Source organism: Tursiops truncatus, chromosome 15, assembly GCF_011762595.2.
Source record: "Tursiops truncatus isolate mTurTru1 chromosome 15, mTurTru1.mat.Y, whole genome shotgun sequence".
Taxonomy (NCBI): Eukaryota; Metazoa; Chordata; class Mammalia; order Artiodactyla; family Delphinidae; genus Tursiops; species Tursiops truncatus.
The window spans coordinates 31,625,659-31,642,311 of NC_047048.1; the positions used below are offsets into that span (position 1 = coordinate 31,625,659).

Consider the following 16,653-nt stretch of genomic DNA (forward strand, 5'->3'; position numbering starts at 1 on the left):
ATTAAAAAGAGGAGTGTTACTTTTCTATCCAGGAGAAGCAATGAGTTAACAAATAAAAAATTGATTAGAGACAGGCTGCTATCTCTGAGATGATAGTATGATGTTAGAACTCGGCTTTCAAAAGCCTAAAACCCAGTCAGTGGGCCATTAGCTCAGCAAGCAGTCAAACTAAAAAAGAGCGATTTCGGGATGGGCAATGTCTGTGGTCTTCATTTTCTCAAGGTTTCAAAAATTAGCTTAGCACTTTCCCAGATGGAGAGAATACTTATTCTTAATGGCTACGGTCATGGTTATGTTGAGTAAATTAAATTTCAGTGATGCTTTGGAGTCTTACAGGCAGTGTTTCTTCCCCAATTTTACTAGCACACGACGTGAAGAGGAAAGTTTGGAGAAGAAATGAAGTATGCTAGTATTACTCAGTTCATGTCTGGGATGAAGTTTTCATTTTAATAATGCCATTAAGCCCCAAGGCTGGAATTCAAGGTCATGGATTATAGCACGCATGCACTTGTAGTTTTCATCTACATAGGGACATTTTCCTTTTTTGGCAATGCCACACTCCTATGCCCTGATGGGTTGTTCCTTGTCTTATACGATAAGAATGGAAACCTCTATGAGGATGCTAATCCAAACTTGGCCAATCAGAGCACCCCAACCCTCCCAGGCACAGTGATTGGTCCAAGGAGGACCAATCAGAATCCTTCCCTGGCTTTTGCTATGTCTTCACTACATGGTTTCACTGTGTGAGCAAGAAGCCATAACTTTAGCTGGTTTTTCTAAGATGACGCAATATAGGTTCAAGGCTGCCAGATGGCAACTACCCCACCAAACGGAGGGAGCAATTGGAAGTGTGAAAAAATATATGAGGGCTAAACACAATGTGAAAGAGAGCGGAGGGATGGAGAAAGATAGAGCTCTGACAGCATCGTATACTGGTGGAGTCAGGCATGCCTAAAGTCTGGGCTTAATATTTCTTGCTGTTGTTGAGCCAATCCTAGTTGGGCTTCTGCCCCTGCAACTGAAAGGATCTATGCTAATCTCACATTATACGGAAAGTCTTTCCCCCAGGCAGTCTGAGTTTGGGATAAAAGACTGACCTCATGCTCTACATTTTAGAATTGATACTTTAACTTTCCCAACTTTTGAGTTCTCTTGGAGATTAGAAAGTACCTTTTAGCATCATTTTGGGTTGATAGGGCAGTTAAAAGAGTACAGACATTGGAATCCTTTAGACCTGGGTTGGAATCCTGGATTTTTCAGCTAACTGCTTGGGGTGGGTCGCTTCCTCTTTTTTAGCCCCAGGGTCCTCGTATATAAAATGAGGATGGGTTAGTAACAGTTCGCAGAGTACGGCAACCCGGCCCACCTAGATAATTAAATCAGAACCCCTGGGAATGAAGTTTAGGCATGGATTTTTGCCAAAGCATCCCACCTGATTCTACTGTGCAGCTGGGTATGAGAACCTCTAGAGTCGATGAGATCTAAGGCAGGAGCTCTCAAAGTCTAGGCTGCGTGCCAGTCACCCTGACTCAACACTAGCCACTGAAATTCCAAAGCTCTGTGGAGGGTGGGTTTTGGTACCTATAAGACTTTGTGGGGTTTTTTTGGTTTTATTTTATTTTATTAAAACATATTCTTTTTGATGTGGACCATTTTTAAAGTCTTTATTGAATTTGTTACAATATTGCTTCTGTTTTATGATTTGGGTTTTTGGTCGCAAGGCATGTGGGATCTTAACTCCCTGACCAGGGATTGAACCTGCACCCCCTGCACTGGAAGGCAAAGTCTTAACCACTGGACCGCCAGAGAAGTCCCCATTTTGCTTTACTTTAAATCCTCTAAACCAGGAAGGAACAGAACTTTCTAGATGGTAATATATTGAGGCTAATGAAGGAGAAAAGGAGGGGTGAATATTTAGTGCACATCTTCTATGTTCAGAGCAGTTTATGTGCATTTTCTTACCCTTTTCTCACAACTGCCCTTCAAGGTAATTCTATTTTTCTCTATTTTACTAACAAGGAAGGGGGGCTTCATTTGGTTAAGTGCGTTGGCCCACAACCAAGTGTAGGCGCTGAGATTCACACTTGGGGTAGAGAGGCTTTAATGCTGTGTTGCCTGGCATTGGGGGGGATGTGCATTTGTGGATCTGCAAACCCAAAGCAGAGTCTTCCGGGCTGTTTTCTGGGTGGCATGCATGCAGACTCCAGGGCACTATGATGGTTTCCAAGAACAGTTTCAATAGGTGAGCATTCTCCCTGGTTCTCCAAATTCAACCTAGCTTGGAACTCCCTCCTGCCATTAAAAAATCCAATGTCTCACTTTTTAACATGGGGTTCGATTTTTGTTGCCAAGTGGGAGGTGAGTGACTTTTCCAGAACCAAACCTCTCGGTGCTACACACCGCATTTAATTCTCGCCAAAACCCTTTCGTTTCACCCACATGAAAATTGAGCCCCAGAGGGGCTGATTAAGTTGCCTAAGTTTGCACAGTTGGGAAGAAGATAGATGATAACAGAGTTGAAATGTCGATGGAGAGAAATTTTTAAAAAGAGGCAAAAGACCTCTACCCACTGAATTTTGCTGTCCGTGTTTCCATTCGGGCTACTGCATGTCTAAGTCTCTCAGAGCAAATGGAAATCACTATTATTTGTTTATATCAGCTTTCATGACTCATTCTTTTTCTAAATGATGGAAAAAAGGATAAAAAGAAAGGAGGATTTTTTCTTCTACGAGGTAGGGCACAAACAATTTTGAATTTCAATCTCAGAAGATTGCAACTGACATTGAAAGTTTTGTGGGTTTTTCATTTTTCCTTCTTACCTCCTTTTCTCACAAAGCAAAAGCTTGTGCTCTGTCTCTCGATGTCTCTCGGTCTTTAGGGGGAGAGGGGAAGAACAGGGCTTGGGAAAAAAAAAGGAAATAGTCCAAAGAACAATGCATCATCTAGTCGTGCAGTTTAGGAAAATAAAAAAGGGAAAAGCGGCAGCAGGCCAGTTAGCTGACAGCCCTGTCCCGCTGAGCGGCAGTGTCCTCCGGTGCTGAAATCCTACTTACAGTAATGAATTTCACTGCTGCTCGGCAGCCTAGGAGTGTTTGGGGGAGATAAAAGTCAAGCTGTATGCAGTGCCTCTGACCTGTTTTTCAGTTCCGGACAACTTCCTGGTGTGGCTGCAGAGAGTTTGCCTTTCCGGATGTGAGCATGAGGGTTTCGTGCGCTGATCTGAAATTGCTATCTGCTTTTTTTTTTTTTAATTCTCCTTTAAGGGTTACTGGAGTCTGCGTGCTTTCCAACCGTCACCTGCCCGCAGCACCGCCGTGACCCTACTTCTTGGGTCTCTGCTCTTCTGTTTTCTACCCGCGGTCCTGTTGTTTCTTCTTTCTTAGAGGCTGGGGAATTCTCTTGCTCTCCCTGGCTTTTTGCCTCATGCAGGCAACGCACCATCTGCCTGCCTCAGTCAGAGAGCTGGGATGTCAAAGTCACAGGCACGGGCTGGGGACCCCGAGGATAATCATGGGAGGGTGGTCTGCACTCTCAGAGGCGGACTCTGGGACCATCCTGATTTCCACCTTTTGAACAAGTGTAGGAAGTCATGGCCAAGTTACTTACCTGGGATGCCGCAAGGATTAAGTGCCAAGTGTCTGTAAAGTATTGTTCAGCGTGGCGCAGCAAGAACTTTGGAGCCAGACAGCCGATGCCCAAGGCGTGGCTGCACCATGTAGAGCCGTATCCCTTGGGCATCACCAGGTTTGCTTAAGCTTCTGCTCCCTGGTGGGTAGCGTGGGTAATAATAGTACCTACCTTGCCAGTTCTTGAGGATTAAATGAGATCGTAATAACTATGATGTTGATAAGTTCCATTTGCTGATTGCTTCCTCTGCCAGTATCTATGTGCTTTACAAGAACTAGCATATATATTTATGGTCCACTAATGGGTATATTGTAGCTATGCTAATGCATAAAAAGAAACATATTACATATTATAAAGCTTTTGGTATCCATGTGTGTATACAAAGAGATTTTGGATGTATAAACTGTATAGATTATACATACATCTGTATGTATAATTGTGTTACATATCATATAGATATGGAATATATATTATTTGAATGTATGCAATATATATGGACACAGATAAATTATACAGATAGATATAGAAATGATTTATTACTAAAAAGAAAAAATGCCATATGCCAGGCTAAGTGCTTCACACTTTTGAATGCATATCATTCTCATAAGAACCCTATGAGGTGGGTATTATTTATCATCTGCATTTTATAGGGACTGTAACTGAAGCACAGAGAGGCTAAGAGACTTTCTGAATGCCTCTCGTACACATGTCCTTGTATAGACAGTTATGTGTTTATAGTATATAGATTAAATATGTCTGTTTTGTAGACGGGCTGAGATGGTATTCAGACAATGTTAGCTGGTCTTGTTATTTGTTTTATCCTCAGTACAAGCTATAACATTTGTTACCTTTAGGGAATGACACCATTAGTTTTAAAAGAACCCTGGGTGTTTTCATCACAATACCACTTTGCTGTCCAGAAAATATTTCCCCTTTGAGAGGGTCGGTAAATTCCCTTCTCTAGGCCAGATACCTGTGATCAAAGCAGCCTGGATTTCCTAGGCCGTAAGAGTCAGAGACACACGTCTGGTTCCCCCCCCCCCAACTTTCCAGGAGAGTGATTAGGACACAGCATATAAGCTAAGACTGGGCTCTCCTAGGAGACTCCTCAAAGGTGCCCCGGGGCCACTGCTCCTGGTCACCCCCCAAATCTCTATTCCTTAGGACGGCAAAAAAGCAATGAGAAACCCTGGCCTTTGGTCCAGTATCAAGCATCACGTTAAGCGACTGTACAATGAGAATTTCATATCCCTCAGAGAATACTGCGCCTTGTGAATTTAAATACAAACTTCCTAAATATGTAATATATAGTGTATAACACGTAACACCACACATGCACACACACGTGCATCACCATGCATGCACACACATGTATCATCCAGCAATGAATAAAAAACAGAAAAAACACCTTCGTTTTCCAACAAAAATTATTGTTTTATCTCTTCCCTAGAGAGACTATTTTTTTAGTCCTAATTCTTGACTTTAAGTGTGAAAAAATAATCACAGGCTGTCATGAGAAAGGGTAAGAATATGCACGGATATATGCACGTGTAGGTCTGTGCTTGTGTATACGTACACTCGTGCACACACGATTGGCTCCGCCGATGTTACGAGGGTCAGATCTGGAGGGAGAACAAGCCATGAACACAATTAGGAAGTCACTGAAAGATGGGACCTCCAATACTCAACCCTGGGAGTCCTGGAAGCAGATGGGGCCCAGGAATCTGCTTTTTCAACCAGCTCATCAAGTGTTTCTGAGAGAGAACGTCTCTGCATGGTACATTGGAGGGACATGCTCACAGCAGGAAAGGGCTTTTGCTTGTGTGTGCATGAGTGCGTGAGCACAAGCACGTATGCATGGGAAAGCAATGTGCTTACTGGAGCTCTTTGCAGGAAAAGTAGCTGCGTGCCAGGAAGTAGCAACAGTCTTTGGGTACCAGCCTAAAGAATCCAGGTTGTCGGGATGTTGAGTGGGAAAATGGGACTTAGAGTGGTCTAAGCTAATGGAGTCAGATTTGTGATGCGTATTTTTAAAATATTTTTTTTAATTAATTTAATTTTTATTTTTGGCTGTGTTGGCTCTTCGTTGCTGTGCACGGGCTTTCTCTAGTTGCGGTGGGTGGGGGCTATTCTTTGTTGCGGTGCGCGGGTTTCTCATTGCGGTGGCCTCTATTGTTGCGGAGCACGGGCTCTAGGCGCGTGGGCTTAAGTAGTGGTGGCTCACGGGCTCTAGAGCGCAGGCTCAGTAGTTGTGGCACACGGGCTTAGCTGCTCCGCGGCATATGGGATCTTCCCGGACCAGAGCTCGAACCCGTGTCCCCTGCACTGGCAGGCAGATTCTTAACCACTATGCCACCAGGGAAGCCCTTTAAAATATTTTTTAACATGGAGAAGGTTTTCCTATTTAATTAAAATACGGTTCTAAGAAAAAAAATTACAGATGAGATGAGGCTCTGACTACCTCCCAGGCATTGTCCACAAAACAAATAAATAAGTACCAGCCTCTGTTTAGACACAAAGCCTGTGCATCACACCTAGTGGGCATCACCTCATGACCTTCCCCTGGCCCGTTAGCTCACCTCTGCCCACAATCCAGGTGGAGGAGACGGGTGGGCGTCAAGCACTAGCGTCCACTGGTCGAGTCTTATAAGAAACCATTTCACTTCTGCCATCCATTTTTTATTTTCTTTACAACTTGACGTGAAATATATGTGTTTATCTCCGTTTTGGAGAAGAACCTGATTTGGGAGATTCACCTCTATTTATATCCTCCTATTTGGATGGGGCAGGGACTCAGCTGTAAGCCAGCGTTTTAGGAGATGTCCATCATCTCCTCACCATGTGCCAGGATAAAGCTAGGGACTTATTTTTTTGAAATTAATACAGCCTCACATATTTAGTAAGGAGAGTATTAGATGCCCAAGTTCACCATCACCACCACCACCATCATCAATAATGAGAGAGAATTTTTGGAAGAAGACGCAAGCGTCCCGGCCAACAGTCACTAGATGTGACTTTAGGCGGATCGTAGGACCTTTCCTTATCGTCTTCATTTATACAGTCAGGGTAACACTGTCTTCAAAGATCAATGGACATAGAGCAGTGGAAGTTGACTTAACTTGTACAGTCCCATGTGTAAGGAGTTTACAGAGAAGGGACCACTGAATATACCTGAAATGGTATAACGAATGCTCTGAAGACAACTGCGTTGTGGGGAAAAAGAAAAATCAGCCTTTGGCTCGTAGAGCAAGACTTCTAAAATTGCTGAAATTTCCCATTGGGCCAGGAGAACAGGGACCCATTGTGGAATGTTGGACCTGCCACTGGCTTGCTGTGTGGTTCAGATAAATGAACCTCTTTGGTCTCAGTGTCCTCACCTGTAAACAATGAGCTTACAATTTATGAAGTACCACCGTCAGCCCTTCCCATATGTGCTTTTATTCCACATGTCAGTATTAAAGGGTAGGTGGTCTTCTCATCCTGAATTATGGATGAAGAGACCGAGGCATGGAGCTTCGGTTTAACCTGCCCTTGACTGCAGCTAGCAAGGGACCGAATCAGGATTCAAACTCAGAACACCTGCTTCCAGAGCCCGTATTTTTAAAATCTTTGTGTCTTACCAACTTGATAGCAGTATTAAGTAAATAAGATAGGATTAAGATATTATTAAGATAACTAAATGGGGTAGATAATCCAACCCTGGTGGGAGCATTAAATAAGTAAATGAAATGAGGAACACAAGATTCTTGGTCTTAGTAAGCCCTCAGTGAATGTAAACTCTACCACTTATTAGTTTTTCTTCATCTTCCTACAAGTCTCCCTAACTGTTGTACTAGTAACTAAGAGCTGTACTAATAACCTAACAGATGTTAGTAGATGTTTCATTTGAAATGTACAGCAGTAGCTGTTGTTGTTGTTGTTGTTTTGTTTTAAACCAAAGGCTGATATTGTCATGCCGGGAAAGAGCTAGCTTAGTTCTGTTTCTTTCTTAAACATCTGTGGTTGGTTCCACGGACTTCTTTGGAAAGATACATGAGGAAGGGGAGCCCTCTGAGCCAGGCAGCCAGAGCTGCAGGAAGCACCTGGGTCTACCTGTGGCAACCAGGACAGCCCACTGCTCACCTGGGCGGCCCCAACCCATGGCCCCTGGTGGGCATAAGGGCAGTCCTGTGTGGGCGTGATGACTCCACTCCCCCAGGAAACACACAGAAGCCAAAGGACTCAGAACACAACTCATGTGGACCTTTTCAGACTAAGCTTTTATTTTTTGATATTACAAACCAGTTTTCTTTATTCACAAACCACTGTAAGTGATATAAACACTAATTTCTAAAGACAGATATACACATTTTCTGGGTTTGCAGATTGCGTGAGGTGTGTGTTAAGTCACTATATGCCACACATGATAGTAATCTTTTTTCCATAATTCATAATAGCAATAGTTATTTAGATAAATGAAAACATTCCAAATAAATACCGTTTAAAAAAATCCAAAATGTCTGTTTACATCTCTGACATACAGTTTAAAATGACTTATTGGCCTCTTGGAGGAGTGCCTGACAAAAGATTCTGTAACATCAGTTGGCACCCAGGCGGCTCTAAATGATTTTATTAAAACTACATACAATCATGGGGGAAAGTACAGCTCATCGATGAAAATCAAAACTGCAAATTAATTTTACTTGAACCAACACAGTAAGAATTCTATGTTTGTGATTCCAAATACAATGCAAATTCTGGATTTTGAAATCTGAGGCAAATGGGAGACATCACTTGATTCTCCCGAGCCCTCTGTTCCTTCTACCTTGTTCCCCTTTGGGGTCGGATGCGGTAGCATTTTAGTACATCGTTTCCCTTAAAAACATCAACCAGGCACCCATTGTCATGACACCATCCTCCAGGTAGGGGGACGAGAATGTCTCAGGGATGCTCTGAAACACCCTCACGCGCCCCCGCCCCCATCAAATCAATCTGGTGAAAAGAACATCTTTTTCTACTTTTGGCCGCTAAGCAGTTTTTTCCCCCGTTTCTCTCTTTTTGCAAGATCACGGTGATCTGTCTTAGATAGCGAAGCTACAGAAACTCGGTTTTCAAATCTCGTGAGACTTTATTTAATATCCAACCGATCTTACTGCATGCACATAGGATGACAAGAGAAAAGCTGGATCACAAACACTTTTTTTTTTTTAAGTTTTGTTTGGTTTTTGTCTTAAAGCAGAGTTGTTACAGCAGTTTGGCAGGTCACAGCGGTGAATTGATAGCTTTACTAAAGTGCATGCCAGATGGCCTGCACCGCACACATGGAAATTTTACCTATGGCAGCAAAACTACTGGGGACGACTTGCTGCAGGATTTTTTTTTTATTTAAATACAAAAACAGGAAGGTCTGTGACACCCAACTTAGATTAACTTTGTAAACAAACAGGACAACATGGAAAGACTTCAAACAGAAGAAGTATACGGACAAACTGCAATTTTTCGGCTGTGTCACTCGGGCCCTGCGTCAGAGGTGGGGGGACTTTGTTCTTTGGGGGCTGTTGAGGGTGGACCTACTTTTTTGCTTCCTTCTGACAAGTGTCCTGGGCCTTGGAGACAAAAAAAAAACAAACTAAAGATACTGATTTGAGAGAATCCTCGGGGACCAGGAGGGATGGGAGGGCGGGCTCTCACGGACTGAAAAATTGCAGGTTGCTTACACGACACGGTCATGTTTCAAAAAGTACCAAGCGGATGAAAGTACCATGATTATCTCTACCCAATGACTGCAATACTTGTAAAATGCTTCTATAAATCCGAATATGATTATCATGTAATTCCATAAAAATTATACGTCTGTCTGTAACAGTTGTTCTGCAAGGCTAAAACTAAAGCTTCATGTGACTGTTTCTAGAACTTAACAATGCCACTGCACAGATGGAAATTTTATACATTTTTTTTCACTGGTACAAAGAATTTAAGTTTTTATTACTTTCTTTTTTTTGGAAAAAAAGAAAAAAATAGAAACAGTGCTTTTTATCACCTTTTTATTAATGTTATTTTTTTTCCCTCCCATAATATAAAAGTCAGCAATGATATCAATAATTTATTATACTGGAAGAAATATAAAAAGAATGCTTGTGGATGGCCTAACTATCAGTCTTTTGCCTAAATAACTAGCGGCTGGTTAAGAAGCTGAATACCGCCGGGTGGAATGGTTTAAAGGGTGGGTTTGCACAGCTGCATTCAGCTCGGATGCACAAGTATTATTAGAAGCATCCCCTTAACAACATAACCTTTGGCTTGAACTGACAACGAGTGACTTAGAACCGTTGATATATGGTTGTTGGTGCAGTGTGGGTCGTTTAGATTCATCAGTTACTATTTTTTTTTTCTTTCAGCCAAACCCCAGTCCCAACCCCCTAGGTGCCGCCCACCCTTCCCCTTTCATAAAATAAAATAATGCAGATGCAGAAGAACATGACTCCTGTAGTCACTTACACGCTTCCCAAACAGCTGATAACCCCAGTAGCTTAATATTCAGCATATATAATTCATTTACATGAGATAGCACTCTGGATATGGCCCTACACCAGTTTTTAGTCATAGCTAGCATCTCTCTAGATCAACCACAAAAACTCCTACAGCCAGCAACCAAACTACGGAACCTTCAGGAAATGAAAGACCCACAATATTAAAATACACAGAACAAAATATCTGAGGTATAAGATAAAAAATGTACTTTTTTTCCTCTTTTTATTTTTTTTTTAGATGCTAAAATGATGCACTACTGCATGTATTGCAATACCCAGGCCTCGGAAAGCTTCCTTTCTCCCCACATTGGAAGGTTTTTATGGTTTTGTCATTTAGTATGGAGCAAAACGGTTGTATCCCCCTCGGTATATACTAGCCTGCAATGAAGAAAGAACGAGACCCACATCATCAGCATGGCTCCTAGTCTTGGCATCAGTCAAGGGTGCAAAAGCATTCTGAAACAAAGCAATTTAAGGGGTGTGTTTTTTACATTTTCCTTTTGTAACACATGGATCATCAAAAAAGACTAATGTGAAAAACAGACACTCAGAAACAACCAAGACGGAGGCACCCCTACCCATCCCAGGTCACTCTTAGAGAACCGAAGATAGGGCCATCCTGACCTCCCCCAATAGCTCCTTATAACGAAAAATCCCTGTAAAACCAAATTCCGTCGGCCAGCCCTGTGAGCTAAAAGGACTCGGGTACAAATGGACCACTGAAGGACTGGGGCTGTCTCATTCTGTTGGCTTGTTTGATTCGTTAATAATACTGTGTTCCGTCGGGAAAAGCTCTATCTACACTCGAGAAGTCGAATGCAGATGACTTACTGAATGTAGTCATTCAACGCTCCTTTCCAACACATTCCCCAAGTGGACTGGGTGTTGAAGCGGAGCTGATTGAATGCAAAATCAGGATGAGAATGTAAATCAGCTTCTTACTTGACTTGGCTCAACAATCTGTATGCAAGTTGCTCTTGAGAGAGGAGTTGTGCAGATGAATTACTTGATGTCACTAAACTTGTGCAAAATAATGGGTTTCCAAATCATGGCGGAATTTCTACGACCAAGCTCCAGGCAACTGTCTGGCCATGGCTTTAGATGGCTTGGAGGTGGCACTCAACTATTTCCTTTTGCGAAAAGTTTTGGCGATTCAAACGAATGCCTATGGGGATTTATTTTTAGGAGAAGGACTGATATTCTCGATCCCAAGCAGAAAACTGCATGCCAAAAGCTTTGTAATGATTGCATACGCTCTCACGTGATGGGCACGTCTTACTGTACGTTTTAGTGCATAGAAGTTTGAACAAGTACAGGCAAATTCACCCCCCCCCCACCTCCCAGTGTTGCCCTCCCCCCGCCCCTCCCAAAACAAAAACCCAGACCCCCCGCAAAAAAACAAAAGACAACCCCCAAACTGATTCCTTCTAATTCCTTATGTACTAGGCACACACACAAAGTGTGCCCTTCTCTCTATTTTCTTTCCTGGGCGACTATGACTTTAAACATGAATTGTAATAGGGGAGGAGAGGCAGTCAGATTCTCAGCTGCCTGACAGCAGAGGCCTGGAAGTGTGCAGCTTAGCTCCTCTGAAGTCTGTGCTGGGGCTGGAACCTTGGGGCTATGTGAATGAGCAGCAAGGGAGGGAGAAAAAAAAAGAAAAAAAAAGTTCTGCATTGACACTGCATTCTGTTAGTGATGGATTTAATTATCAAAATGACTAATTATTCCATTAAGGTAAGTGCTCGGCTAGGTGAGACTTGCGAAATGAGAAATATAATAACTTACATGCACTACATTGCCAAGAAATTAAGACATTTATCAAGTTTACCGGGAGGATTAATGTGGCATTTTAGCTGCTGTTAGCAGGAGACAAATTCAATTAAGGGAAAGTGAGAGGACGTCAACCGTCAACCCATCCTAAGGTCCCAGCTGTGGGGAGGGATGGGAGGCAGGAAGAAGTGAGGAAGAGGAGGAATTGGTACTCACCATGGCACCAACGCCGTAGGTGGGGGCTGGAGCAAGTGTGTGGTGGTAGGGGTCGGTAGCATAAACTCGTCCGTAACTGAAAGGAAGACAGAGGTGAAGATTAATCCATAATGTGCAATTATGAAGCAATAATAACAACCATAAAACACAAAATACCAAGACAGTGTGGAGGGGCCCTATTCATCTTGAGAAATAAGAAACATATTCCAATCGGCCCTGTAACATGAGAAAAGTCCATCTTATACAACACATTCCTTTGTCCACTTAACACCGCTGGTGATAAAGGGGTGTGTGTGTGTGCGTTTCCTCTCTCTCGCACACCCCTTGCTACACTGCTCAGGTAGGTACCTCGAAGATGGAGGGAGGCAGAGGAAACAATTTGAAAGAGTGGTTTTAAGAAAGCCAGTAACCACAAAGGACAAGCTATAATCAAGAGAAATTGTCCTCTTCTCCTAATACAGCTGTCACCAATCAAGCGAGACAGGGTGGATCAAAGAGTGAAGCAACCCAGTCTGTACACTTAGGGTCCAACATCTTAGAATGGGAAAGAACAAATGGATTCAAATAGATGCATCCTTAAAGGATCCGTGGGACCGCCGCCCCATCATTCAAGAATTACAGCCTGATTTGATTTTGGTTCTCTCACCCCAGAACTTCTATCTCATCATCTACAGCCAGGTTCTGGCAAGGGACATGTTTCAAACAATATATTTCTTGATGCCATTTCCTTATCTGAGTTTTTTATTTTCCTCTCTCTCTCTCTCTCCCATCCTCCTCCCTTCACTTCCCTGGCTCCCAGCACAGGTTTTAGAATAAAAATGTAGAAGGGATGGAAGCCTAACGCATTGGATAGCTACAAAGTGTCTGGAACTGAACAGTGCAACAAATCAGAAATTAGGGTTCAGAGAAGTTGAGTCACTTGCTCAAGGTCACAGAGCTAGACAGAGTCAGAGCTGATCCTTGAATCTCTCAGGGCAACTATCACACCTTTTCCATGGTTCCAGGTACCCTTCGTTGAATGGCCTGCCAGATATCTTCTCGGAGAGAGTTTGAACATTGCTGTTTTGGTAACGATCAAAGCTGAGATGCAGGCTAGGTTAGGTGAGGGTCCCTGGAAGCAGAGCCCGAAATGGAGATTCTTCCGTACCTGGTTTGTTGAGGGGTGCTTTCAAGAGGAGAGAGTGGCGAGCAGGTCGGAGAAAGGGAAAACAGAGAAGCAAGGACGTATGTGGTCTGAGCCGGAGTTTAGCTTCTACCTGATCCTGAGAATTGCACCCCAGAGCTGATCCCACCTGGAGGCAAGTGGGTTGGTTTTTTAATGTTCATGTACATTAAGCATTAGCTGTGGGCTTCCCAGAAGGGCAGAGAATAACTTCCTAGTTGAAGTGACTCTTTGGCAGAGGGTAAGGCTCTGCAGAAAGAGGCAACTGGGTGCCATTAGTGACCAACATTCACAGCGGCTGGGGGAGGGGTACACCAGCCACTAAGCGGGGTAGATGTGGATTATCCACAGCTGTCAAGTCTTGAACTTTCCTTTAAAGAATGAAGGAACAAGGCAGGAAGAAATCGTTTGCCTGTGCTATCAACCCTGGAGCCTAATTTGCATGGACCTTATTCTTTTCCTTCCCTATCTATCTTCCCCCACCTGTCTTCCAATCTTCTTTCTCATAGTTGATGGATAAGAATGTACTGGATGGATCTCACACCATGGAGCCTGGGAAGGTGGGAAGAAGCTGGGGGAAGAATCTTCTAACTCTCAGGCTCTGAGTTAGACTCCAGATGGAAAACAATATATGATTATACCAAGTTCTCATTGGATATGTCTTACTCCCAAGCCCTCCTTTTGCTTGTTTCAAAGGTCCCTGAGCTCAGATAATCTACATGAGTCTTTGTCCTGGTCCTCAAAAATAGTGACATGGGGCTTTCCTGGTGGCGCAGTGGTTGAGAGTCCACCTGCCGATGCAGGGGACACGGGTTCATGCCCCGGTCCGGGAAGATCCCACATGCCGTGGAGCGGCTGGGCCCGTGAGCCATGGCCGCTGAGCCTGCGTGTCGGGAGCCTGTGCTCCGCAACGGGAGAGGCCACAACAGTGAGAGGCCCGCGTACCGCAAAAACAAACAAAAAAAGTAGTGACATGAATAGATATTTCTTTTCTGAGATGACTCTCTCAGCGAAACTAACAAGTAGTCAACCCCCTCTTGCTTTTCATTCCTCGGGACACCCCTCATGCCTTTGACTCATCGAAAATGGCCTTTCATCAGATTCTCCCTGTCTGGGAGAAAAAGAAAACAGATGTACGTCCAAGACAGGGTGTGTTAAAACAAGAAGAATGATGACGTTTTTGAAAAAACTCTTATTTGTGGAGGTCACTCATGAAACCCGGGCCTCTCTACCCATTATTAGAAGTAGATACTAATAGGGGGAAAAGAACACGATGGATAACTTTGGTGTTGATTTTCATTTCACGAGAAAATAAAGTCTGTCATGGGTCTGGAGAAAAAAACTGTTAATAGGATTATTTTTTATGTATTTTCATCTGGCAAAGCTGGTTGTAGGAACAGGCCGTAAACAGCAAAGGCAAACTAAAAATGCCTGGACATTTACTAAGTGAAGCCACAGCATGGTGTTCCTTCAAAACAAGTGTGAAAATGCAAACTCAGAGCAATGACGATGAGTTTTTTAATTTGGGGACCGGTTTTACTGTGGCAAAACGTCCTCTTTTGGGGAGACAATAGATTGGCAGTCTGAATGTATTCCCTGAAAACGCAGCCCCACTTCTCCTCTCGCATACTTTAACTGTCAGTTCTTGTCTATCTATAACCCTGGGCCAAGTTTCAACCCCTGTGGAAAACCCAAGGTAACAGTTTGGCAGTGTTCCCTTCCCAGGCAGAAGAAAAATACAGCAGCACCGAACTAGTCCTTGCAAATGAGCGAGCTCTTTTTTCTCCTCAGGGTGACCTCTACCTTCAGAATCCGATGGTTTTATTATGATTAATAAATTTCATTTCCGCAGAGGAAAAGGGACCATGTCAGCTCAAACTGAAAGCAAGGAGGCTTCTTTTCAAATGCTAATCTCTAAACACGCCCTTGTGTGACACTACCATTTAGACACAAGGTTATTAGGGAAGATGTGGACTTGAGCTCTACTCTTACAGCAGGTATGCCAGGCACGTCAGCGACCTCCTATCCTCAGAGCTGGCTCAGCACAGCCCAAAGGAAGAGTGGCAATTCCCAGGGACCTCAATGGGAAAGATGGGTAATGTCGTAAGACCGCCATGTTATGACTAACCCGCGCTTGTGGTCACCCTCCACACCACCCATCCCTGGCCAAAGGGGACAATAGTGCAATCAGGTCATGATGCTCTCTGTGGCCTCACATCCCATCCATCAGAAATTACAGATGAAATCTGAAACATGTCCACTTCACTCCACTCACGCTACCATCACCCTGACATAAGCCACGGGTATTTCATCAGAACCAAATCAAAAACAGGCTTGAATCGTCTCCTTGGTCCTACTCTTGCTTCTTCAATCCGCCAGCCATTTATATCTAAATCTATCTGTCTATCTATCTATCTGTCCCTATCTATCTATCTATCATCTATATCTATCTTTCCATCTATCTAATATCAATCTATATAAATCTAATCATATCTAATTCCCTTGCTTAAAATCCTTCAGTGGCTGTCCATCGATCCTAGAATAAAATCCAAGCTTTCACGAGCTGCTCCTGGCCCGCTCTCAGTCCTATCTTACTCCCCTCTACCCCTCGCTCACTGTGCTCCAGACACTCTGGCCTCATCAATACTCCTGGGATGCGTGCAAATTCACTCTCTCCTTAGGACCTTGGCCCGTGCTCATCTTCTATCTGAACTGCGTCCTTTCTTCCTTTATGTCTCAGCTCAAATGTCAGCTCCCCAGCGCTGCCTGCCTCCCTGATCGCTCTTTCTGAAACAAACATGCTTTCCAACCCCATCCCCATCCTTCACGTGATGGAGCAAATCTCCATTCATTTTGTTTCCTTCTCTACCTGATGATGTACCTGTCCCCCTCTGGAATGCCAGTCCCTCGGGGGCTGGAGCCGAGTCTACCTTGTTCCCCCTTTTCTCCCCAGTGTCCAGCACAGCATTGGCCATGGGGCAGGTGAACAAGGGACCAAGCCAACGCCACATGTTGAGTGAAGGCAGCAAGAGGGAGGAGTAAAGAGAGAACAGAGGCCCGGGAAGAGCCCTGTATCCATCATAGTGATTCTGTCAGGAGCAAAGATTCTCGCAGCTATGCTTTCTGAAGATTCTAGGTCAGCTGCTCCCAGAGACACTCAAAACCCTTCAAGACGCTCAGAAGAAAACTTTCTTGAGACTCAAAATACACAGTGTGTCATTTCACATCACCCCTGAGAGTTCACAAAACAGAGGCCAAGTTGCCATAAAGTTCATCAAAGGGAAAGAACAAAGGAATAAAAGAGAACTGCTCTGCTGGCTCGTTCACCACAGCTCGCGGCCATCGTGAACACTCATGTTTTTTTGA

General features: G+C 43.7%; 1 protein-coding gene across 19 annotated transcripts in view; it reads right to left on the minus strand.

The window, feature by feature from the left end:
• Positions 1-7,873: 7,873 nt before the first annotated feature.
• The window catches only part of RBFOX1 (RNA binding fox-1 homolog 1), a 2,189,093-nt gene continuing 2,180,313 nt past the window's right edge, over positions 7,874-16,653 (minus strand). For 6 of the 19 annotated variants that reach the window (XM_073792335.1, XM_033840122.2, XM_073792336.1 and 3 more), the window contains 2 exons: positions 12,126-12,201; positions 11,521-11,757 (listed from right to left, as the gene is read on the minus strand). In XM_073792335.1, coding sequence (XP_073648436.1) covers positions 11,610-11,757; positions 12,126-12,201 — 224 coding nt within the window. In that variant the 3' untranslated portion in view covers positions 11,521-11,609. Of the gene's footprint in view, positions 10,593-11,520; positions 11,758-12,125; positions 12,202-16,653 lie in introns of those variants that run through there. The other 13 variants (XM_073792340.1, XM_033840125.2, XM_073792341.1 and 10 more) reach the window with 6 other exon arrangements.